This window comes from Mobula birostris, chromosome 6, assembly GCF_030028105.1.
Source record: "Mobula birostris isolate sMobBir1 chromosome 6, sMobBir1.hap1, whole genome shotgun sequence".
NCBI classification, from domain to species: domain Eukaryota; kingdom Metazoa; phylum Chordata; class Chondrichthyes; order Myliobatiformes; family Myliobatidae; genus Mobula; species Mobula birostris.
The window spans coordinates 69,505,669-69,530,082 of NC_092375.1; the positions used below are offsets into that span (position 1 = coordinate 69,505,669).

General features: G+C 39.8%; 1 protein-coding gene across 9 annotated transcripts in view; it reads left to right on the top strand.

The window, feature by feature from the left end:
• Positions 1 to 24,414, top strand: part of LOC140199090 (rho guanine nucleotide exchange factor TIAM1-like) — a 299,957-nt gene that overhangs the window by 247,279 nt on the left and 28,264 nt on the right. For all 9 annotated transcript variants that reach the window (XM_072260579.1, XM_072260580.1, XM_072260582.1 and 6 more), the window contains 2 exons: positions 834 to 1,013; positions 22,580 to 22,698. In XM_072260579.1, coding sequence (XP_072116680.1) covers positions 834 to 1,013; positions 22,580 to 22,698 — 299 coding nt within the window. The remainder of the gene's footprint in view (positions 1 to 833; positions 1,014 to 22,579; positions 22,699 to 24,414) is intronic.

Here is a 24,414-nt window from a genome sequence, read left to right on the forward strand (position 1 = left end):
TTCAGCCAGAGACTCATTCCACCGAGATGCAACACAGAGCGTCATAGGAAGTCATTCCTGCCTGTGGCCATCAAACTTTACAACTCCTCCCTTGGAGGGTCAGACACCCTGAGCCGATAGGCTGGTCCTGGACTTATTTCATAATTTACTGGCATAATTTACATATTACTATTTAACTATTTATTACTATTTTCTATTACTATTTATTATTTCTATGACTATTACTATTTACTAATAGTAATATTACTATTACTATTTCTATTACTATTTATTATTTATGGTGTCACTAACGAAAACCAATTTCCCCTGGGATCAATAAAGTATGACTATGACTATGACTAAACAAAAAGCAAATGAAGTTTACTCCAGAAAAGGGTAAAGTGATGCATTTGGGGAGGTGCAACAGGGCAAAAGAATATAAAACGTACTGGAGAGGGTGTACAGGAGGTTTATTAGTGCTATGCAAGACTGGAAAATACAACTATGAGGAAAGATCTATAAACTAGGTTGCTTTCTTTTAAAAGGGAGACAAGATTTACTTCAGATGTTTAAATAATGATGCGCCTGGATAGAACAAATAGGAAGGACCTCTTTTGCAGAGCGGTCAAAAATCAATGTGAACAGATTCAAAGTAATTTACAGGAGGATTAGAGTGATTTCTATGTTTTTTTTTACTTTGTTAAGATTCACATTCATTAATCACATGTACATTACTCATTCAAAATATGGAACATGTTTTTGACAGCATCATATTCAGTAGTATCATGATATTTTTGTGTCAGTTTCAACGCTGTAATATTATTTGTGCCTTACCATAATTTATTTGTGTTTAGCCAAGATAAACCCAGCTTTTAAGGCCTTCCTTGATGCCCAAAATCCCAAGCAGCAGCATTCATCCACTTTGGAATCATACCTGATCAAACCTATTCAGCGTGTTCTGAAGTACCCCCTTCTTTTGAAGGAGCTGATCTCTCTTACAGACTCAGAGAGTGAGGAGCATTACCATCTGACAGGTAAGATACCCTCGTGAACATTACTTGTTTGCAAGGAGGATTACTCTTTAGTTAAGCCATAGTAATTGCTGTTGTGCATCATTTGGAAGCAAATGACAGGGAAATACTGGTAGAGGCAGTATTGGCGGAGATGTAACAGTGAGGAATAAGAGGAAGCAAAGAGTAATGGTGGATAAAAGTAACAAAAATATCAGAATCAGAATCAGATTTATTATCACCGGCATGTGATGTGAAATGTGTTAACTTAGCAGCAGCATTTCAAAGCAATACATAATCTAGCAGAGAGAAAAAAATAATAAATAAAATTAAAAAAAATAATAAATAAACAAGTAAATCAATTATGTATATTGAATAGATTTTAAAAATGTGCAAAAAAGAAATACTGTATATTTTTAAAAAAGTGTCCAAAGATTCAATGTCCATTTAGGAATCGGATGGCAGAGGGGAAGAAGCTGATCCTGAATTACTGGGTGTGAGCCTTCAGGCTTCTGTATCTCCTACCTGATGGTAACAGTGAGAAAGGGGCATGCCCTGGGTGCTGGAGGTCCTTAATAATGAGCACTGCCTTTCTGAGACACTGCTCCCTAACGATGTCCTGGGTACTTTGTAGGCTAGTACCCAAGATGGAGCTGAGTAGATTTATAACCTTCTGCAGCTTCTTTTGGTCCTGTGCATTAGCCCCTCCATACCAGACAGTGATGCAACCTGTCAGAATGCTCTCCACAGTACAACCATAGAAGTTTTTGAGTGTATTTGTTGACATGCTAAATCTCTTCAAACTCCTAATAAAGTATAGTCGCTGTCTTACCTCCTTTATAACTACGTTGATATGTTAGGTTAGGGGGCATCTATCTTGAAAAGCTGCACTGCTTTTTGTGCAGTATTCTCATAATGCTTTTGAATAAGATTTATACCCAGGAATGCTATAGGAAAGGTGATTTAGTTCTACCAATTACAGTAGAACTTATTGGTAGTATTCCAATATGCCTCCTACCTTTGTCTTCCTTGATGACAGAAGTCATGGATTTGCAAAGTGCAGGTGTGTTGCAGTGTCTTTGATGAATAATTGGTGTTATGTTTTGTGCACTCCAGCTAACATGTACTGGTGCTGAAGGAAATCAGTGTTTCGGGTGATAGATGCAGTACCAGTCAAGTGCATGGCCTCAGTGGTGTTCAGTTTCTTATCAGTTGCTAGAGCTGCAGTCATTCAGGCAAGAGGAAGCCACTTTATCACACTCATACTCCTAACTTTTGTCTTATAGATGGTGAAAGGCATTGAGGTTCAGTAAGTGAGTCACTCGCTACAGGATATCTTAACCTCTGATCACCTCCTACAGACACAATATTTAGAGGGCTAGGTCAGTCAAGTTTATAGGAAGTGATCCTGTTGTGAAACTCAATGATATTGATTTTGTTGGTCAACATTGAAGTATTTGAATTCTTCCTTGGAGATGTCATCATCTAGCAGTTGAAGGCTGTAGTGGTCCTTACCATATATGAAACCTTATTTATTTATTTATCTACGCAAGCATGAGGAATTCTGCAGATGCTGGAAATCCAAGCAACACACATCAAAGTTGCTGGTGAACGCAGCAGGCCAGGCAGCATCTCTAGGAAGAGGTACAGTCAACGTTTCAGGCCGAGACCCTTCGTCAGGACTAACTGAAGGAAGAGTTAGTAAGAGATTTGAAAGTGGGAGGGGGAGGGGGAGATCCAAAATGATAGGAGAAGACAGGAGGGAGAGGGATGGAGCCAAGAGCTGGACAGGTGATTGGCAAAGGGGATATGAGAGGATCATGGGATAGGAGGCCCAGGAAGAAAGACAAGGGGGGGGAAACCCAGAGGATGGGCAAGGGGTATAGTCAGAGGGACAGAGGGAGAAAAAGGAGAGTGAGAGAAAGAATGTGTGTATAAAAATAAATAACGGATGGGGTACGAGGGGGAGGTGGGGCATTAGCAGAAGTTAGAGAAGTCAATGTTCATGCCATCAGGTTGGAACAAGTGCTACACATGCCCTTCTATATATTGGCGAGACCCGACGCAGACTGGGAGATCGTTTTGCTGAACACCTACGTTCTGTCCGCTAGAGAAAGCAGGATCTCCCAGTGGCCATACATTTTAATTCCACATCCGATTCCCATTCTGACATGTCTATCCACGGTCTCCTCTACTGTAAAGATAAGCCACACTCAGGTTGGAGGAACAACACCTTATATTCCGTCTGGGTAGCCTCCAACCTGATGGCATGAACATTGACTTCTCTAACTTCCGCTAATGCCCCACCTCCCCCTCGTACCCCATCCGTTATTTATATACACACATTCTTTCTCTCACTCTCCTTTTTCTCCCTCTGTCCCTCTGACTATACCCCTTGCCCATCCTCTGGGTTTTTCCCCCCCCCTCCCCCTTTTCCTTCTCCTTGGGCCTCCTGTCCCATGATCCTCTCATACCCGTTTTGCCAATCACCTGTCCAGCTCTTGGCTCCATCCCTCCCCCTCCTGTCTTCTCCTATCATTTTGGATCTCCCCCTCCCCCTCCCACTTTTAAATCTCTTACTAGCTCTTTCTTCAGTTAGTCCTGACGAAGGGTCTCGGTCTGAAACGTCGACTGTACCTCTTCCTAGAGATGCTGCCTGGCCTGCTGCGTTCACCAGCAACTTTGATGTGTGTTGCTTATTTATCTATCTGTCTGGCTCTATGTCTATCTATCAATCAATCTAGCAATGCAGTGCAGACTTGGCTCTTTGATCCACACCACCCCAGCAACCCCTGACAAATCCTGTTAACCCTAACCCGATCACGGGACAATTTACCATGGCCAGTTAACCTACCTGGTACATCTTTGGACTGTGGGAAGGATCTGGAGGAACCAGAGAAAACGCATGTCTTCCATGGGGAGGATGTACAAAGTCCGGAATTGAACTCTGAACTCCAAAACAACCTGAGCTGTAATTGTGTCACGCTAACTGCTATGTCCTTGCCTGAACATTGATTAGCTCTTGCCGCATTCACAAATAGACTGCTTCATTTCCCGAGGAACAATAAATCTTTGGAACTCACTTCCCAAGATAGTTTTAGAGGTGGGGTATTTCAATATATTCCAGATGGGGACTTTTGAACAATGCAGTGATGTAGATAAAACTAGAAAGCATTTAGGAAAGGGTTGGACCAACTATAATTGTATCGAGTAACAGTAGAATCGAGGGGCCAGTGGGTCTATTTTTACTCCTTTTTTTCTTAAGCTCTTATGGAATTAATCATATATCTCCACTCTCTATCCTCTCCTATCAGCTTCTCTCTTCTCTCGCCCTTTATCTCTATCACCAATCAACTTCCCAGCTCTTTACTTCATCCCCTCACTTTCTCCTGGTTTCATCTATCACCTACCACCTTGTACTTTTTCCTCCCATCCCCCCACTTTGTACACTGACTTCTCCTCTTTCCTTTCAGTCCTATTCTTTTCCATAGATGCTGCCTGGCCCTCTGAGTTCCTCCAGCATTTTGTGTGTTTTGTTCTGGATTTCTAGCATTTGCAGATTGTCTCAGGTTTGTGATATATCTCCACTTCTGACTTGGAGCTAAATGATTGACTTACCAAATCAGAGCCTTCTTCCTTAGCACAAAATATGAATGCAACCATTATAGTTCTATGCTCGATTAATTTTTCTTCCGTTTTAGCAAGACCAGGCTTGCATGTATTCTGTCTTGGTATCAGAGGAAGTTTCTTGTCTCTGCTTTGCAATTTAAATCTTTATGGTCTGTGGCAGTAATGGGGTCTGTAAGGAGACCAGAACTGAGTGGCTCTGGCTGAACCCAATGTGAACATTGATATTTTAGTGAGAAAGTGTTACTTGCTAGCACTAATAATAACTTGACTTCCATTTGTGTTTTTGAAAGAGACAATTGTTTTTGTCTTTCAGTCTCTTCTGCAGAACGGATGAATGCTCTTGTGATTATTAGTGGTAGTGTGCCTGGAAGTGCAATTAATTTTCGGTTGAACTGTCTGAAAATACAGCAGGCCAGGCAGCATCTCTAGGAAGAGGTACAGTCAACGTTTCAGGCCGAGACCCTTTGTCAGGACTAACTGAAGGAAGAGTTAGTAAGAGATTTGAAAGTGGGAGGGGGAGGGGGAGATCCAAAATGATAGGAGAAGACAGGAGGGGGAGGGATGGAGCCAAGAGCTGAAGAGGTGATTGGCAAAGGGGATATGAGAGGATCATAGGACAGGAGGTCCAGGGAGAAAGACAAGGGCGGGGGGGAACCCAGAGGATGGGCAAGGGGTATAGTCAGAGGGACAGGGAGAAAAAGGAGAGTGAGAGAAAGAATGTGTGTATAAAAATAAATAACGGATGGGGTACGAGGGGGAGGTGGAGCATTAGCGGAAGTTAGAGAAGTCAATGTTCATGCCATCAGGTTGGAGGCTACCCAGATGGAATATAAGGTGTTGTTCCTCCAACCTGAGTGTGGCTTCATCGTTACAGTAGAGGAGGCCGTAGATAGACATGTCAGAATGGGAATGGGATGTGGAATTAAAATGTGTGGCCACTGGGAGATCCTACTTTCTCTGGCGGACAGAGCGTAGGTGTTCAGTGAAACGGTCTCCCAGCCTGTGTGGGGTCTCGCCAATATATAGAAGGCCTCATTGGGAGCACCGGACGCAGTATGTCACCCCAGCCGACTCACAGGTGAAATGTCGCCTCACCTGGAAGGACTGTCTGGGGTCCTGAATGGTGGTAAGGGAGGAAGTGTAAGGGCATGTGTAGCACTTGTTCCAACCTGATGGCATGAACATTGACTTCTCTAACTTCTGCTAATGCACCACCTCCCCCTTGTACCCCATCCGTTATTTATTTTTATACACACATTCTTTCTCTCACTCTCTTTTTTCTCCCTCTGTCCCTCTGACTATACCCCTTTCCCATCCTCTGGGTTCCCCCCACCGCTTGTCTTTCTCCCTGGGCCTCCTGTCCCATGATCCTCTCATATCCCCTTTGCCAATCACCTGTCCAGCTCTTGGCTCCATCCCTCCCCCTCCTGTTTTCTCCTATCATTTTGGATCTCCCCCTCCCCCTCCCACTTTCAAATCTCTTACTAACTCTTCCTTCAGTTAGTCCTGACGAAGGGTCTCGACCTGAAACGTCGACTGTACCTCTTCCTAGAGATGCTGCCTGGCCTGCTGCGTTCACCAGCAACTTTGATGAACTTCGATGTGTGTTGCTTGAATTTCCAGCATCTGCAGAATTCCTGTTGTTTCTGAAAATACAATTCCTTTTCATGGGAAATCAAAAATAAAAATCAGTCGTGCTTGTTATATCTGTTTTCCTAGTGAAATACAGTACTAGTTTTATATGAACAATGTATTTAGAAGATTGCTGTTATAGTTTTGGCTAGATATTTTGTTATTACCACAAATGATACAATTAAAAGTTGTTGCACAAGCAAACCTATCTGTATTAATTTTGGATTGTCTTTCTGGGAAATGGTGTTTTAAGAAAGGCACTTGATTTTCACCAAGTGGGGGATATTAAAGATTTGCATATAGACTAAAATGATCAGGATATGCATGAGATTCAGTGCTTTTTCTACTCCTGTTTCCCATGTTACTATGCAAAGAACGTTGCAATAAAATGGAAAACAGCCACTAAAGTTTCTGATGTGTTGTACTTTTTTCTCTGCTGTAATTAGCTCAAAAGCTAACATTGTAAATTTCTGCAAGGATGTGAATTGTTATCATGAATGTCTGTCATTTAAAAAAAATTATTAGGAAATTGGAATATATCCTTCTGCACAGTTTTTAAAGGTATTTCAATAAAGTTCAAAGTAAATTTATTACCAAAGTGCAAATGCTGTAGTCACCATATACCCTGAGATTCTTTTTTCAAGGGCATTCTCAGTAACGGCAAAGAAACACTATAGGATCTATGAAAAAACATGCACGACAGAGACGGACAAACAACCAATGTGCAAGAGACAACAAATTGTGCAAATACGAAAAAAAAGCAATGAGTATTGAGAACATGAGTTGTAGAGTAATTAAAAGTGAGTCCATAGGTTGAATCAGTTCCATGTTGGGGTGAATGACGTTGTCCCCTCTGGTTCAGAAGCCTGATGGTTCAGGGGTAATGACTGTTCCTGAACCTAGTGTTGTGGAACTTGAAGCTCCTGTACCTCCTTCCTGATGGCAGCAGTGAAAAGAGAGCATGTTCTGGATGGCGGGGGCAAATGATGATGGCCTGCGACTGCACTCCTTGTAAATGTGCTCACTGGCGGGCAGGGTTTTATCTGTGATGAACTGGGCCGTATCCACTATTTTTTATAGATTTTTCCATCAAGAGTATTGTCTTTTTCTAGGCGATTGACTTACATGTTAAAAACACTTGTTTTTGTGCTTACACACTGCTGTTAAATGTGAAAGTGCCTTTCAAAGCCAAACTATTTAAAAAATACATTCTTAAGCAACTGCCCTCTACACTGGTTCATAGCAGATTATACATTTGGTGATATGCACACGAGTGTGAGTGGAAACAATGCTGTACCCCATGTTGCTGCCAAAGGAGAAACTCTCCCATATAAAATTTAACAAATGTAAAAGCTATTATACAGTATCTATATTTGGTAATTGTTTTATTTATTTGGCTGTCAATAAATTGGAATGAGAAAATGTTTGATTGAATTGCTTAAGCCCTTTGTTGAAATATCTGATTGAACCATTTAAGCCCTGTTATTAATAATTGTTTTTAACATGAGGTATTGTTAAATGGGTTTTTGCATTTTATTTAAAAAAAACTTTGGAGTTCCATTGTTAGACCTAATGAGAAACCCAACTTTACAAGCTGTAGTTTGCCTGCATTATTTATTATATCTGTATGTAGGACTCTGTTGTTGTCAGGTTCATAATTAAATTATAAATGAGAAAGCTAACTCCTCCTTCCCATCTTTTGATCTTATTTGTCAGTATCTGTTCTTCAACCACCACCTCCTCCTGTCTCTTATCCATCTATTCACCTTCTGCTATATTTCTCTGATCTCCTTTCTCCACTCACTTGTTTCGCCATACCTTTCCTATCTTTCCCTGTCTGCCTTTCCATTAGGTAGCAACCCTTTGATTTATTCATCTCCCATCTTGGTGTTAATCATTCCCACCCTTCCATTTCCCAAAACCTCGGCCAGTATCTTGTACTTGATCTGATTTCCAATGTGCAATGTTACAAACTATGAATATTGGCACGTGGAATTACTTATACCTTGCCAGTTTATCCTGCTTCTACTCCTAAAGGCAGTACTACAATATATACATTATGACAATAAAACAACTTGTAACATTTGTGTCAGTGCTTCTTTTGAACATGGGCCTGCCCTTGTGTCGAAGGAGCATCTTCACGAAGCTTACCAGTGTGTGGGGATTAAACTACCACAGTTGTACAAAACTCCCACTTGAGGACTGATAACTGACTGCACACTAAACTTCCTTACTCTGTGATGGTCTTAAGTTGAACGATATCATTAACCTAATGATTGGCTCAAATTACCCCAGTTCTAAATTATGAGCTTAACCCCATGCACTCACAGCCCAGTGGTCATTCTGCTGATGATTATAATTTACATCTTCTCAATACTGACCAGGTCATTCCATTCTGAATGTAGCTTCTATCTCAGTGGTCAATCCAAAACATCTGGTTACTGACCAGGTCATTCCATTCTGAATGTAGCCTCTATCTCAGTGGTCAATCCAAGACATCTGGTTACTGACCAGGGCACTCCTTTCTGATTCAATATCTGAGAGTCAGACTGTCCATGACCACATTCTACTTGTTGTTAGCACTTGTCTCCCCAGTTTCCCCTTTGCCCATTAGCTGATGTTTAAATGATCTCTTTCACAGGCTGCAAATCTTGTTAGTCATATTGCCAGACTACCAGCCTGTGAGTGTGTAAGTTTATCTTAAACTCTGTTATTTCCCTCAATTTTTTATCCAAATCACATTTGGTCTTACTGTAATTTCAATATATTACTGATCTACAATTAAGTTACACCCTGTGTTATAACATACATTAGATGACTCTGTGTTTTTCTACACATATTCACTTTTGCTGCATTCAACTATCACCACATTTTGATTGTACTATGTTTATCCATGTGTAAACCCTTCCAAATATGTCTGTTTCGCTTTTGACCATGATTGCACAGAGAGCGGTCTCTTGATGAGAAATGTTCTTGGCTTTATTAGCCTTTTGAAGAGGTTGTGAATGCTTGGATTTCAACAATGATCTGAGCATTAACTTTTCTTAAAACTTTTGGGTATAAATGCCAACTTGTGGAACAAAGCTTATTACTTTTTTGCTCCTTTGGCATTTCCTTCAGTTCACTGCCTGTATTTTAAAGGTTTCTTTTAAGGCCCTTGAACTCTAATATGCTCTGAGCATGTATTATGCATGACCAATTTTCAAACGTCAAGAAGACAAAATTGCTTTTGTTATTACAGCCACCAAACTATTTTAATGGTAGTTTAGTTAAATGAGTTCCTGCTAGAGATTTAGCTACAATTGCTCCCCATTCCAATTTAAATGGTAGAAAGGTCACGTTGGTTCCCTAGAGCAATATATTGCGACAACTGGGGACCCTCAGTGAGTCTAAAGCACGAAATGAATGTATGTGACAACATAATTACAAACTCTGTAAGAAATATATGGCCTCTCTATGTAGTGTAGTGATTTTACAAGTTGTACGTTTGTTCTCCCAGTCCACTGCAGTTAATGAAACACACTCCTTGACTGTTGATAATTAAATGAAAATAAAACAAAAAGCAGATGATGGAAATCTAAAATGTAATCAGAATTTGAAGGAAATACTCAGCAGGTTAGGCACATCTGTTGGAAGAGGAGTTAAAATTTCAAAGACTTCGTAGAACTAGGAAAGAGACAACTGAAGCTTATTAAGCTGCAGGGATGAGGTGGAAGTTAGCATGGAGATAAACCGTAAAATAGGTCATCTGGTCAATGAGTGAATAGGAGTTGTTAGAGGAAAAGGAATATTGGGCCAACTACTGGAGGGGTTTGAGAGAGGGGTCGGGAGTCAATATTGTGGCTAAGTATAGGCAGTATGTCCGGTAGTATCTAAAATCTGACAAACGTTTGTTACAAGTTTTATGAAACAATATGACAAGGTCATGGGAACATTATTGTCAGCACAAGCCAAATCTACTGAGGGAGTTTCTAATCATCTAGTTATACAATAATTACAAACTCTGAGCTTTTTTTGTCAAAATTGATGTGTTGCTGTGACTTGCATAAAACTTATGCAGAAGCAGCTTTGTGAAGCCAGATATAGCTCTGGAGAGAGTCCTGAGGAAAGAACTGCAAGCTACTGAATGGCAAGTATGTGCAGATTTTGTATATTAATAATCTGGATGAAAATGTAGATGGTCTGATTAGTAAGTTTGGAGATGATACAAAATTCGTTAGAGTTTTGGACAGTGCAGAATTTTATCAAAGGATACATTATATTTTAGTCAGAAATTTGAATGTAGAAATGATAAATGAAGTGTAATCTGGAAAAGTGTGAACTGCTGAAATGTGTGAGGTCAAGTGCAACTGGAAACTATACAACAAATTGCAGGAACCTTTGGAGCATTGATGTACTGAGAAATTTTGGGATGCAAGCATATAGCTCCACCAAAAGTAGTGACATTTGTGGGTAGTGTGGTAAAGGTGGTATTCTGCACGTTAGCCTTCATCAGTCAAGGCTTTGAATTAAACACCTGAGAAGTATGTTGCAGCTGTATACAACTTGGGGTTAGGCTACATTTGGAACGTTGTGTGCAGTTCTAGTTGCCGCACTAGAGAAAGAATGTGGAACTTATGCAGAGGGTGCAGAGTGGATAACTAGTATCTTATCTGGATTAGAATGCATTAACTACAAGGAGGGGTTGGACAAACTTAGATTTTTTTTCTCTGGAACATTGGAGATTGAGGGGTAACTTGATAGAAGTATACAAAATTATTAGAGGTATAGATGGGATAGGTATTCAGATTCCTTTTCCAGGGTAGAAATGCCTGATATATTGTGTACTATGTCTAATAGCATTTTTACAGTATTAAGATCTAATTTCATGCTCTGATGGTATTTTCACTTGTATATCTTTATTCTCAAGATACGTTTAGCATACTTAATTTTCGTTTAAGAACTTAACATTGCAATGTGCATGCAGTTTGTGTGAATAAATAGCAAATTAAAGATCTCCCCTGTAAATTTCTTGATGTTGTAGTTTATTTTCATTTTGTGACTGGGGTAATCAGACAAGTGTAGATTATGTTAGAAGACTGAATAGCCATTGTCTGCAAAAGATGGTGGTTCTTTATGGAGTATATTTCAATTTTTCTGCAATAAACATCTAGAAACTTGCTGAAGTGTCATTCCCCATCAGTATGCCTAATGCAGTGCATTTTTCACTGGGGTATAGTTTACTCAAGACAAGAATTATATTTTAATTGTCCAAGAAACATAGATGATGCCAGCAAGACTCCATTTACTGCCTACCGCTGGCTACATGGAAACAGGATGGAGGTCTTTCTACTCATAGTGATTCCAGGATATTTGCTGACCAATAATGGAAAAGTGAAGAGATGGTTCCCCATTGAATGGTATGTGACTGAAAGAGACTATTAATAACAATATTCACTCAATATTGCTGCTGATATTGTCTCAATTTTAGGAGTCACAGGAAAGAGAAATGGTTGCTTTACTGCTTTGGATCAGTTAGTGTTTCATAACAAGCAGACCACCTCCAGCCTATGTGATCTTTCCATCTAGTCCTTCTTGATGACTCGGCATGGTTATGTGCAAATCTGTTGGCTGTTGATTGGTTAGGAAAGTAAATATTTATTTGAATGCTGTAATTGTGAAGAGGTTTTAATGCTGCAAATTATGGTGCAAAACACATAGTCTATTTTGATACAGGTGTCCCCTGCTTTTCGTACGTTCGCTTTACGAAACCTCACTGTTATGAAAGACCTACATTAGTACCCTATTTTCGCTTTCAGAAGGTGTTTTCACTGTTACGGAAAAAAAGCAGCGCGATAAAAAATCAGTGTGCGAAAAAATCAGCACGCGATAAAAGGCAGCGCGCGCCCGGAGCAGCCGCTCTCCCCTGGATTCGGAATTGCATTCTCGCCGGCATTGCTTAAACACGTGCCTGTGAGCAGCTGTTTGCAAGATGAGTTCTAAGGTATTGGAAGAGCCTAAAAGAGCTCGTAAGGGTGTTACACTTAGCGTAAAATTAGACATAATTAAGCCTTTCGATCGAGGTGAACGAAGTAAGAACTAAGTGAGTTTGGCTTGTGGAAGCTGACGAACATAATGTTGAAGAGGTTTTGGCATCCCATGACCAAGAATTGATAGGTGAAGAGCTGATGCAATTGGAAGAGGAAAGGATAACAATTGAAACTGAATGCAGTAGCGAACGGACCGAAAGTGAAGTCGTCCAGGAACTGAACATGAAGCAACTGCGTGAGATTTTCGCTGCAGTGATAAAGTACGGTTTTAATTTTGAAAGGGTACTCAAGTTAGGGGATATTTGCAGGATGGTTTGAGTCCTTACAAAGAACTCTATGATAGAAAAATGCGTGAGGCTCAGCAGTCAAGCAAGCCTCCCGCATCAGCCACAGCAGATGACGAACCTCGACCTTCGACATCGAGGCAGGCAGTCATAGGAGAAGATGAGCTGCCTGCTCTAATGGAAACAGACGACGAGATGACACTCCAGTGTCCCATCACCCCATGATTCGCGGAGAATGCAGCGGTAGCCGGGAGGCACACAGCACATCTTTAAGAAAAAAGCCGAAATAAACAAGCTAATTAATTAGGTGCCACCCGACACGTAATTGTCGGCCCAGATCAGAGACAACGCAATCGGAAATTGGCACTGATCTGGGTCGACAATTACGTGCCAGTCGGCACCTAATTAATTAGCATGTTTATTTCAGCTTTTTTCTTAAAGATGTGCTGTGTGCCTCCCGGCTACCGCTGGACCCCTGCGTGCTTCGCGGTTCGGTATCTGTTGGCCGCCTGGAGGGTGGGGGCCACTGCACCACCCAAGCTGCGACGACTCAGCCTAACACACCATCGTCAGTGTGCTCAGCGCTGAACCAATTCCGATAAGTGATACTACACTGTACATACATTATTTCTACTTTATATCAGCTGTGTATTTTTACGTGTTATTTGGTATGATTTGGCAGCTTCATAGCTTAAAGGTTACTGGGGAGCGCTTGTGCCTTGTTGTTGCCAACAGCGCTTGCGTGAGAGTTTCTGCCGACGGCGCTTGCGTGAGATTTTTGCTACAGAGGATAGTGCAGTAATGATTGTGGAAAAGTATTTCTACTTTATATAGGCTGTGTATTTATCATATCATTCCTGCTTTTACTAAATGTTACTGTTATTTTAGGTTTTATGTGTTATGTGGCATGATTTGATAGGTTATTTTTGGGTCTGCGAACGCTCACAAACTTTTCCCATATAAATAAATGGTAATTGCTTCTTCACTTTACGACATTTTGGCTTACAAACAGTTTCATAGGAACGCTCTACCTTTGGATGGCAGGGGAAGCCTGTACTTCACAAAGTCCTGGTGCTCATCTATGATTTTTCATTGGACTGTTCAAATACAAACTTTTTCTTCTGACTAGTCAGATGGAGCCTCAAATACTGGAGCATGGATGAATCAAAGAAACAATGATGAGTGTGAATATGACAGTGGATGACCAAATACAGTCAAGAGCAAGTGAGCAATGGAGATAACGATGAGTGCCAGGAGACATGAAGAAAACTGCTTTGTTTAATTATGGTTGTTTGTCATAATTTGTTTTATTATTTTTCGAATTTTCAGAATGATTTTGCATTCAAAGTAAATTTACTATCAAAGAACATACAGTTGCAAGAAAAAGTTTGTGAACCATTTGCAATTACCTGGTTTTCTGCATTAATTACTCATAAAATGTGGTCTGATCTTCATCTAAGTCACAATAATAGACAAACACAATCTGCCTAAACTAATAACACAAACAATTGTACTACTTCTTGTCAATACTGAGAACACCATTTAAACCATCGCAGTCTAGGTTCAAAAAAGCTCTGGGGTAATGCCTTCTACAAAAGCTATTTGGAGTCAGGTGTTGCAGTCAGTGAGATGAGATCGGAGGTGTGGATTGTAGAGGTGCTCTGCCCTATAAAAAAGACACATGAAGTCGGGTTACTGACAGAGCCTGCTCATCTCAAAAAAGATCTGTTTATGTGCACCATGCCTTGATCAAAACAAGTTTCTGAAGACCTTATTGGAAGAATTATAGAGATGCATGAAGCTGGAAAAGGCTACAAAAGCGTTTCTAAAGACCTGGGAGTGTTCATCAGTCCGCATTAAGAGGAAATGTTGACAAATGGAGGAAATTCAGTACTGTTGCAACTCTCCCTCGGAGTGCGCGTCCTGCTAAGATCACACCAAGAGCACAACGTGCAATGCTGAAGGAGGTGAAAAAGATCCCAAGGGTAACAGCAAAAGACTTGCAGAAATCTCTAGAACTTGCTAAAGTCTCTGTTCATGTGTCAACTATAAGAGCAACACTGAACAAGAATTATGTTCATGGAAGGACTGCTCTCTAAAAAATTACATTGCCGCATGTCTCAAGTTTGCAAAAAAAAAAAACACCTGGATGTTCCACAATACTTCTGAGACAATGTTCTGTGGATAGATGAGACAAAAGTTGAACTTTTTGGCAGAAATGCACACAGCTATGTTTGGAGGATAAAGGGCACTGCATACCAACACCAAAACCTCATCCCAACTGTGAAGCATGGTGGAATGAGCATCCTGGTTTGGGGCTGCTTTACTGTTTCAGGGCCAAAATTGTATCAAGACATTTTACAGGAGAATGTCAGGGTTAGTGGTCCATCATCTGAAGCTTAATGGAACTCGGATGATGCAACAAAACAATGATCTGAAATACAAGAGTAAATCAACAACAGAATGGTTTAAAAAGAAGAAAATTCATTTTTTTGGAATGGCTAAGTCAGAGCAGTTCTTAATCCAGTTGAGGTGCCGTGGCATGACCTAAAGAGGACTGTTCATGCAAGATATCCCAGAAATATTGATGAACTGAAACAGTTTTGTAATATTCCTCTTCACTGTTGTGCAAGTCCAATGAACAGCTACAGGAAATGTTTGGTTAGATTAGATTAGATTATGAGGACACGCAGTCCTCCTTTATTGTCATTTAGTAATGCATGCATTAAGAAATGATACAATGTTCCTCCAGTGTGATATCACAGAAACACAAGACAGACCATGACTGAAAAATTGACAAAAACCACATAATTATAACATATAGTTACAACAGTGCAAGCAATACCGTAATTTGATAGAAGAACAGACCATGGGCACGGTAAAAAAAAGTCTCAAAGTCTCTCGAAAGTCCCAACATCTCACGCAGATGGTAGAAGGAAGAAAACTGTCTCTGCCATGCTTCCAGCGCCGCAAACTTGCCGATGCAGCATCCTGGAAGCAGCCGACCACAGTCTGACTCCGAGTCCGTCCGAAAACTTCAAGCTTCCGACCAGCCCTCCGACACCGAGCACCATCTCTGCCGAGCACTTCGACCCCAGCCCTGGCCGCCAACAATAAGCAAAGCCGAGGATTTGGGGCCTTCCCTTCTGGAGATTCTCAATCACACAGTAGCAGCGGCAGCGAACTGGGCATTTCAGAAGTTCCTCCAGATGTTCCTCCGTGCTTCTCACGTCCGTATCCATCAAATCAGGATTGTGCACGGCTCCTATTTAACAAATATGATATCATTTCACCAGAGAGGCCGCACGTGCTGCGTCGCGCTGCCATCTTCTCCTCCATCCTATAACCTCCTGGAGGTTATTGCTGCTAAAGGACTTTCTACCAATTATTAAATACAAGCATTCACATCTTTTTTTCCAGCCTAGACTATGAATGATTGAACAATATGTTCAGCAAAGACATGAAAGGTACTATTGCTTGTGTGTTATTAGTTTAGGCAGATTGCGTTTTTTCTACTATTGTGACTTGGAGGAAGATCAGACCACATCTTATGAGTATTTTCTGCAGTAAACCAGGTAACTGCAAAGGATTCACAAACCTTTTCTTGAAACCTTATATGTCACCATATACAGAACAACCCTGAGATTCATTTTCTTGCTGGCATTCACAGTGAATAAAAAGAAACACAATACAAAGGACTGCGCCCAACAATATGGATAAATACCAATATGCAAAGGACAACACACTGTGCAAATACAGAAAGAGAAAAAATAAATAACTATATATATGCAGTAAATACTTTATACTTTATTGTCGCCAAACAATTGATACTAGAACGTACAATCATCACAGCGATATTTGATTCTGCGCTTCCCACTCCCTGGAGTACAAATCGATAGTAAACATTAAAAATTTAAATTATAAATCATAAATAGAAAATAGAAAAGGGAAAGTAAAGTAGTGCAAAAAAAAAAACGAGAGGCAGGTCCGTATATTTGGAGGGTCATAGGCTGTGGGAGCAATTTGGTGATTGGGTGAGTGAAGTTGAGTGATGTTATCCCCTCTGGCTGAGGGGTAATAGCTGTTCCTGAACCTGGTAGTGTAAATCTTGAGGCTCCTGTAAATCATCCCTGATGGCAGCAGTGAGAAGAGAGCATGACCTGGATGGTGGGGTCCCTGATGATGGATGCTGCTTTCCTGTGACAGTGCTCCTTGTAGATATGCTCAATGGTAGGGACAGCTTTGCCCATGGTGGACTAGGCTGTATCCATAACTTTTTGTAGGTTCTTTTCATTCAACGGCATTGGTATTTCCATACCAATGCACTTCTATAAAAGTTTTTTCAAAGTTTTAGATGACATGCGGAATCTTCACAAACTCCTAAGAAAGCTGCCATGTTTTCTTTGCAATTACGTGTGGGACAGAGGGCAGATCCTTTGAAATGTTAACACTGAGGAATTTAAAGTTTCTGACCCTCTTCACCTCTGATCCCCTGATGAGGACTGGCTCATAGACCTCTGGTTTCCTCCTCCTCTTAGACAATAATCAGCTCCTTGGTTTTGCTGACATTGAGTGAGAGGTTGTTGTTGTGGCACCACTCAGCCAGATTTTCAATCTCCCTCCTATATGCTGATTTGTCACCAGCTTTGATTCAGCCAACGGCATTGGTGTCATCAACAAACTTAAATATGACACTGGAGCTGTGCTTAGTGGAAAGAGGTTCTACATGATTACTCTGGTCTTTTTCTCCTAAGTTTGTTTTGAAGTGGGTGTAAGTTCTAATGGCAGGGGAACCTGTCAAGAGATTAATACTGTCCCCATGGTATCAAGCTTTTTAAGTATTGTTATGGTACTCTCCTTGTTTGATGCACATTTCAGTATACTTTTGGCTTGAACATTGAAGATGGTGGCTGGATATTGAGGTTGTAATGTCCCTGGATTCCTTTGGTGGTGTTATAAATACTATCATTCAGATAAAAAAAGGGCTATTAACAGACATCCTTTATTGAAGATAGCCAATGTCAACATAAACATACCACATAGTCATCTTGGTTCTTGAAAGGTATTCATTTTCATGTACACCACAGAAGGATGAAAGTTGAAGTACCAAGTGCACAGTATTCAAGCTCCACTCTGCACTTATGGTCACTGTTTTGATATGATTGCTGTAGCTTAGCTTCTGGTCAGTTGTGACCACCACAGTGAGGTAAGGAAGAAGAGCAGATGTAGGCCAGTCTGCTCCTTGTGCCTTCTTTACCATTCAATAAAATCACAACTAATTTCTTACTACATTGTCCTTCCTTCCTGCAAATTCCTTTTGATTTCTTTAATGACTAAATAATTGTCAGTCTCTCTCTTGAATGTTCTCAGTGTCTCAGCCTCCATGGCCCTCTGGTGCAGAATTCCAATTTTATATCTTGTGTGAAGATATTTCTTATCATGCCTATCCTGAGTAGATGACCAGTCAAACTGAGGCTGTGATCTTTGGTTCTGGATACCACAGTCATGGCAAATCTACATCTGTCCTGTCAAGCTCTGTATTAAGAACACCTCTCATTTTTCAAAACTCAACAGAGTACAGGCCATGTCTGCTGGTAACAAGCCTGCAGTTCTAGAATTTAATCTGAAGTCCTTCTAATGTAAAAATCTTCCCTTGCATAGAGGAACTTGTAAATGTGGTTACACTCAACCCCAATCTATTGGATCAAGTCTCTCCTCTTCACTGAAATCCCTTTAGAGAAAAGACAAATTTACCCATTTCCCTTACAAAGTGCTTGCTGCACCAGCATGTTAACTTCCAATGAGTTGTCTACAAGGACATTCTAGTTCAAAACACCAACATTTGTAACATCTCACCATTGAGAAAGCACTTGCCTTCCTATTATTTTCTACTAACGTGGTTGATTGTATATTTTTCAATGCCTATTTCATTTGTCCTTGCCCATTGGTGTACGCCCCTCTGCATCCTCTTCGCAGCCCACACCACCATGTAGCTTTATATCATAATGAATATATATGGAAGGAGAAATGATCCTCTCATTCAAATTTGTAGATGTAGTTCTGACTTCACTGCTGTTTAATATCTGAGGCTAGGTTCCTGCTTAGAAACAGCAGCAGTCGTATGGGAACCTAAGGAGCGCAAGGTAAAATGCCTCAATTTTTATCAACTGGTTGCACTCATATCTACTGTGATGAAGTGCTTCAAGAGGTTGGTTATGACTAGAATTAAACCTTGCCTGAGCAAAGACCTGATACACTGCAACTTGCCGACCACCACAACAGTTCTACAGTGGATGCAATCTCACTGGCTCTCCACTCAGCTTTGAAGCACCTACACTACAGCAAAATCTACATCAGACTGCTGTTTATTGATTACAGCTCAGCATTTAGTCCATTACATCCTGAGTATTAATCAGCAAGCTTGTAAACCTGGGCCTCTATACCTCCTCTGAAATAGGATCCTCAACTTCCTCATCAGGGAATCACAGTACTGTACTGTACAGATTGGTAATAACAACTCCTTCTCACTGCCAGTCAACACAGGCACACCGTAAGGATGCGTGCTTACCCCACCACTCTACTCTGTGTATGCTCATAACTGTGTGGCTAAGCATAGTTCAAATACCATCTATAATTTCGCAGATGGCGCGACTGTTGTTGGTAAAATCTCAGATGGCAGCGAGGAGGTATACAAGAGTGGGATAGATCAGCTATTTGAGTGGTGCAAAACCCAAGGAAATGATTGTGGACTTCAGGAAGGGGAAGTTGGGAGAACACATACCAGTCCTCATTAAGGGTTCACCATGGAAAGAGTGAGCATCTTCAAGTTTCTGGGTGTCAATATCTCTTATTGGTTTTATCCTGGGACTAACATATTGATGCAGTCACAAAGAAGACACACTCATGGCTCTGCTTCATTAGAAGCTTGAGGAGATGTGGTATGTCATCAGAGACTTGCAAATTTATATATATGTACAGTGGAGAGCATTTCAAAATAACCTCATTGCAAAGGAATACAAGAGGCTGCAGAGGATTTTAGATGCAGCCAGTCACTTACTAGGCCCAACCCTCACCACTATCAAGGACATTTTCAAGAAACAATGTCTCAAGAAGGCAGGGTCCTCACCATCCAGTACATGCCCTCTTCTCATTACTACCAACAGGGAGGAAGTAGAGCAGCCTGTAGAACCACTCCCAACAATTTAGAGACAGCTTCTTTCCCTCCTTGATCAGATTTCTGAATGGACAATGAATCCATGGACGCTACCCCATTATTTCCTTTTTGCAGTATTATTTATTTTGTAATTGATAGTCATTTTATGTTTTTGCACTTTATCGCTGTTGCAAAATATTAAATTTCACATCACCTAAGACTGTTTATAAACCCGATTGTAATTCTGAGATTCTTCTCTGGAGTGGGGGATTCAGCCTTTATTGCAATTGAACGGTAATTATTTGGCACTTTATTGTACTAATGTTGCCAATCATTTGCCAGCATAAGACACTATCCACATTCTGCTGCAGGGCAGCTTATGCTGTTTCAGATGAAATGTGAATGGAGGGAAAATCATTTGCCGTAATATTCGCATTAGCATTGACGCAGCTGGAAATAGATGAGTCAAGACTATTTCTCTACATGGTTGTCTAGGGGCTGAGATGACTTGTCATTAATAGTCATAACCATTTGTAGATTGGAAGCAGATAGGCAGTGTTTTACAGAACTAGTGTAATGCTAGAGGCATGATTTGATTATGGACGTACCCAATTTGAGTCACGGAAAAACATCACATGTAGCATCATGATTGATTTGGATAAAGCATTGATTTCCCAGGAGTCGCCACAGAAATGTTTCTTTCAGAATCCTGAAACCCTGTTGACTTAAAAAGAAGAATCTGTTTCATTCCTAGGAAAGCAAATCCAATCTTGGTAGTGGTGAATGCGATGCCTGTTAACAAATTTGCTTTCATTCTTGTTTACCTGTACGTTGGTTTGAGTAGAGTCTATGAAGCTTTGGGCTTTGCAGGATCTTGTCAGTCTGTAGAAATTTCACTGGCCTGTCCTGGCACGGGAGACAGAGCTAAGTGGCCTATTAAAGTAACAGGCAGCTGTGAAGTAGTTTTATGTTGCGGTATGACTCATTGGTTAATGAAAAGTATGTGCTGGACTAACCCTGTAATGTAAATAATCATGATAGTTGTGTATATATAGGAACACATTGCCCTTTGTGAAGCTTGGATTAGGTCATGTTAAAGGATGACACAATCCATTGTATCTGCAGCAGTGCAGTCAAAGTGAGGCTGCCTCAGTCAGGGTGCTCCAGTTTACTACCTCAGGAGGAAGAAATAAATAGCAGCAATAAAAAGCTGAAAAAGTGCATGATGCAGAAAATATAACAACAAAATATTAACTAAGTTCATCAAAATTGCCTAAATACAGCTTTCTATCCACCTACTGGGCTTTCTCAAGCTGGTTTTGCTTTTACTGCAGTTTTGGTTAGCCAACATGAAACAAACAAAATTGTCACTGAATTGTACAGAAGTGGTCAAAATTAGAGAAAGGTTACTTGGCCAGAGCCAGATACACTAAATGCACTGACCTTCAGTACTCTGGGACAGAAATCAGCTGGAGAATGCATGTGATACAGGAAGTTGTTCTCCTTCTCATGTTTGTGTGTGGTTCCCTAATGGATCCATCTATTATGTTGGACAGGCTGGACCAGACTTTGGCTCAGATTAGGCTTACAGTGGATGTGGTTGGGTCAGGTATGGGTTGGATTTTAATTTTGCGCCAGAATAGATGCCTAGATATGATGGGAAATGAGATGCTTTGGCTACACCATTGTCGTCTTGTTTGAGTGCATACACCCTGTTCTAGGCCTAATACTTTAAACACAGCAGTCAGGAGAATTATCATTTATTTTGGGGACTGAGGCAGGTTGGTGGAATGGTAGACAAATGTCAAATGAAATTTAATACAGAGAGGTGCAAAGTGTTGGAAATATTAATGTCAATGATCCTGTGTTTAATTATAAAGGTACATAAATAAAAACAAGGAGGTAATATGGAATCTCAAAAAAAAACGAATTTAACCTTTCATCACTGAACTATAAGAAGGATGAGAGTACTGATAAAATTCATTAGAGAATTATCCAGGGATGAAGGGGTTCAGTTCCATGGCGAAGCCAGAGAATCTTACTCTCCCTTGAAGAGAAAAAGCTGAAAGGAAATTGGATGGAAATGTTAGCAGTTGTAAAGACAGAGGAACCGTTTCCAATGACAAAAGGGTGAAATATCAGATTTTAAAATAAATTTTAAGATAATTTACAAATAAATGACATGAGAAAGATGTTTATCAAATAATGGGAACTCACTGTGTAGAAAAGTGGTGGAGGTAAATTCAGTTGTTGCTTTAAGAAGGGAATTAAATACTTGAGGGAAAAAGTTTTCAGAGCTACAGGAAAGGAGCTCGGAATAGGACCTGCTGGATTGCCATTGCAGAGGTCCCACCTAAGTATAATGAACCGAATAGCCATATTCCATTGTACTGCTGTAAATTATACAGGAAGATGGATTGAGCACATCATGAGCAGACATAGAATTTAACCCATCCTCACATTTCTATTTTACGATAAGCCCTGTGCAAAAATCTTGAGTCCAAAGCAGAAAGTTCACACTTGACATGAATTAAGTCACAGGGAAATTATCAAGGTTGTTTCAATCTTCTACTGAAGTGACTCTCATATAAGCTAGAGATACTGATAGTGATCAGAAGAGTAATTGTTGTAAGGAATGGAGTGGAATCTGTGATCGTCATTGGTTATATATCATACCATGAGGTACGGTATAACATATGTATCTGCCACTGAGACCTACCACCTGAATAGTCATCTGCTAATAATTGTCAGCCAAGGAAGAACCTTTACATAAATGCAATTTTTTGAGCAGTATATTTATAAATGATATGTAAATTTTGTGAAATGCACCAGAAGTTTATTGTTCATCTTTTAAACTTTCAGTGGCAATGAAAGCTATGAACAAAGTAGCAAGTCACATAAATGAAATGCAGAAATTACATGAAGAATATGGTGCTGTATTTGACCAGCTTATAGCTGAGCAAACTGGAGAGAAGAAAGAGGTAAGAGAATATGTTCATTAACTTTAAGAAAAATATATAGTTTGGGTATATAATTTTGTTTATTGTTAATTCTCTAAGTGATGTAAGCCAAGACACCTTCCTAGCTCTCTTTACTTGGTCAGATGCAGCCATTTTTTCACAATTGACATTGTACTAACTTATAAATACTCGCCTTTTCCTTTCTTTTTAAATCTTTTTATTAAATAAGTATACAAAAGGTAAACCATATAAGCACCAATACACTGTTAGAAATTACAGGAGATATTAATACAGAAAAAAAATTGATACAAACAGTGCAGTTTAAACATAAAATAATAAGGTAAATTAATAGTATACTAATTTTATATATATATATATCAATAGAGAAAAGGGAAAAAAAACCCCCAAAAAAACCCACCGTGCAACTAAACTAAAAGCAAAGCAAAGCAATGGGCTAACTTGGAAACAGGTAGAGTTAAAAAACTTAAAATCACGTCCTCAAACCCGACCTCCATTAAAAACAGTTAAAAAAAGCAAGAAGGGAATATAAATATGAAACAAAAGAGAAAAAAAATTACATTAAATGAAAATATTGAATAAAAGATCTCCAGGTCTGTTCAAATTTAAATGAGGAATCATAAAGATTACTTCTAATTTTCTCCAAATTTAAGCATAATATCGTCTGGGAGAACCAAAAAAAGGTGGTTGGAGCATTAGGCTCTTTCCAATGTTGTAAGATACATCTTTTTGCCATTAAAGTAAGAAGTGCAATCATTCTACTGGCTGAAGGGGAAAGATTACCGGAAATTTTAGGTAATCCAAAGATAGCAGTAATAGGATGAGGAGAGATATCTATATTCAATACCTTTGAGATAATATTAAAAATGTCTCTCCAAAAAGTTTCCAGAGTAGGACAAAACCAAAACATATGAGTTAAGGAAGCTATCTGCCCCGGACATCTATCACAAAAAGGATTAATATGAGAATAAAAACGAGCTAATTTATCTTTGGACATATGTGCTCTATGAACAACTTTAAATTGAATTAGGGAATGTTTAGCACAGATAGAGGAAGTATTGACTAATTGTAAAATCTGCCCCCAGTCATCCACGGAAATAATAGAACCCAATTCTTGTTCCCAATCTGACCTAATCTTATCAAATGGAGCTCTCCTAGGTTTCATAATAATATTATAAATAATAGTCGTTGCACCTTTCTGACATGGATTAAGGTTAATTATAGTATCTAAAATATATGTAGGAGGAAGCATTGGAAAGGAAGAAAGTATAGTACTTAGGAAATTTCTAACTTGAAGATATCTAAAAAAATGTATTCTTGGTAAATTATATTTATTAGATAATTGTTCAAAAGACATAAGGGAACCATCTAAAAATAAATCCAAAAACCATGAAATACCCTTAGTCTTCCAAATTTGAAACGCACGATCTGTGAAAGAGGGAGGAAAAAATATGTTACCTAAAATAGGGATCGCTAGCCCAAATTGGTTAAGATTGAAAAATTTTCTGAATTGAAACCAAATACGTAAGGTATATTTAACTATTGGGTTAGAAACCAGTTTGAGGTGTTTCAAATCGAAAGGAAGAGAGGAACCTAAAATAGAGCCAAGTGCATAGCCCTGAGCAGATTGTAATTCCAAAACTACCCATTTAGGGATGGATAGTGTATCTTGGTCAAGTAACCAAAATTTCATGTGTCGAATATTAATTGCTCAGTAAT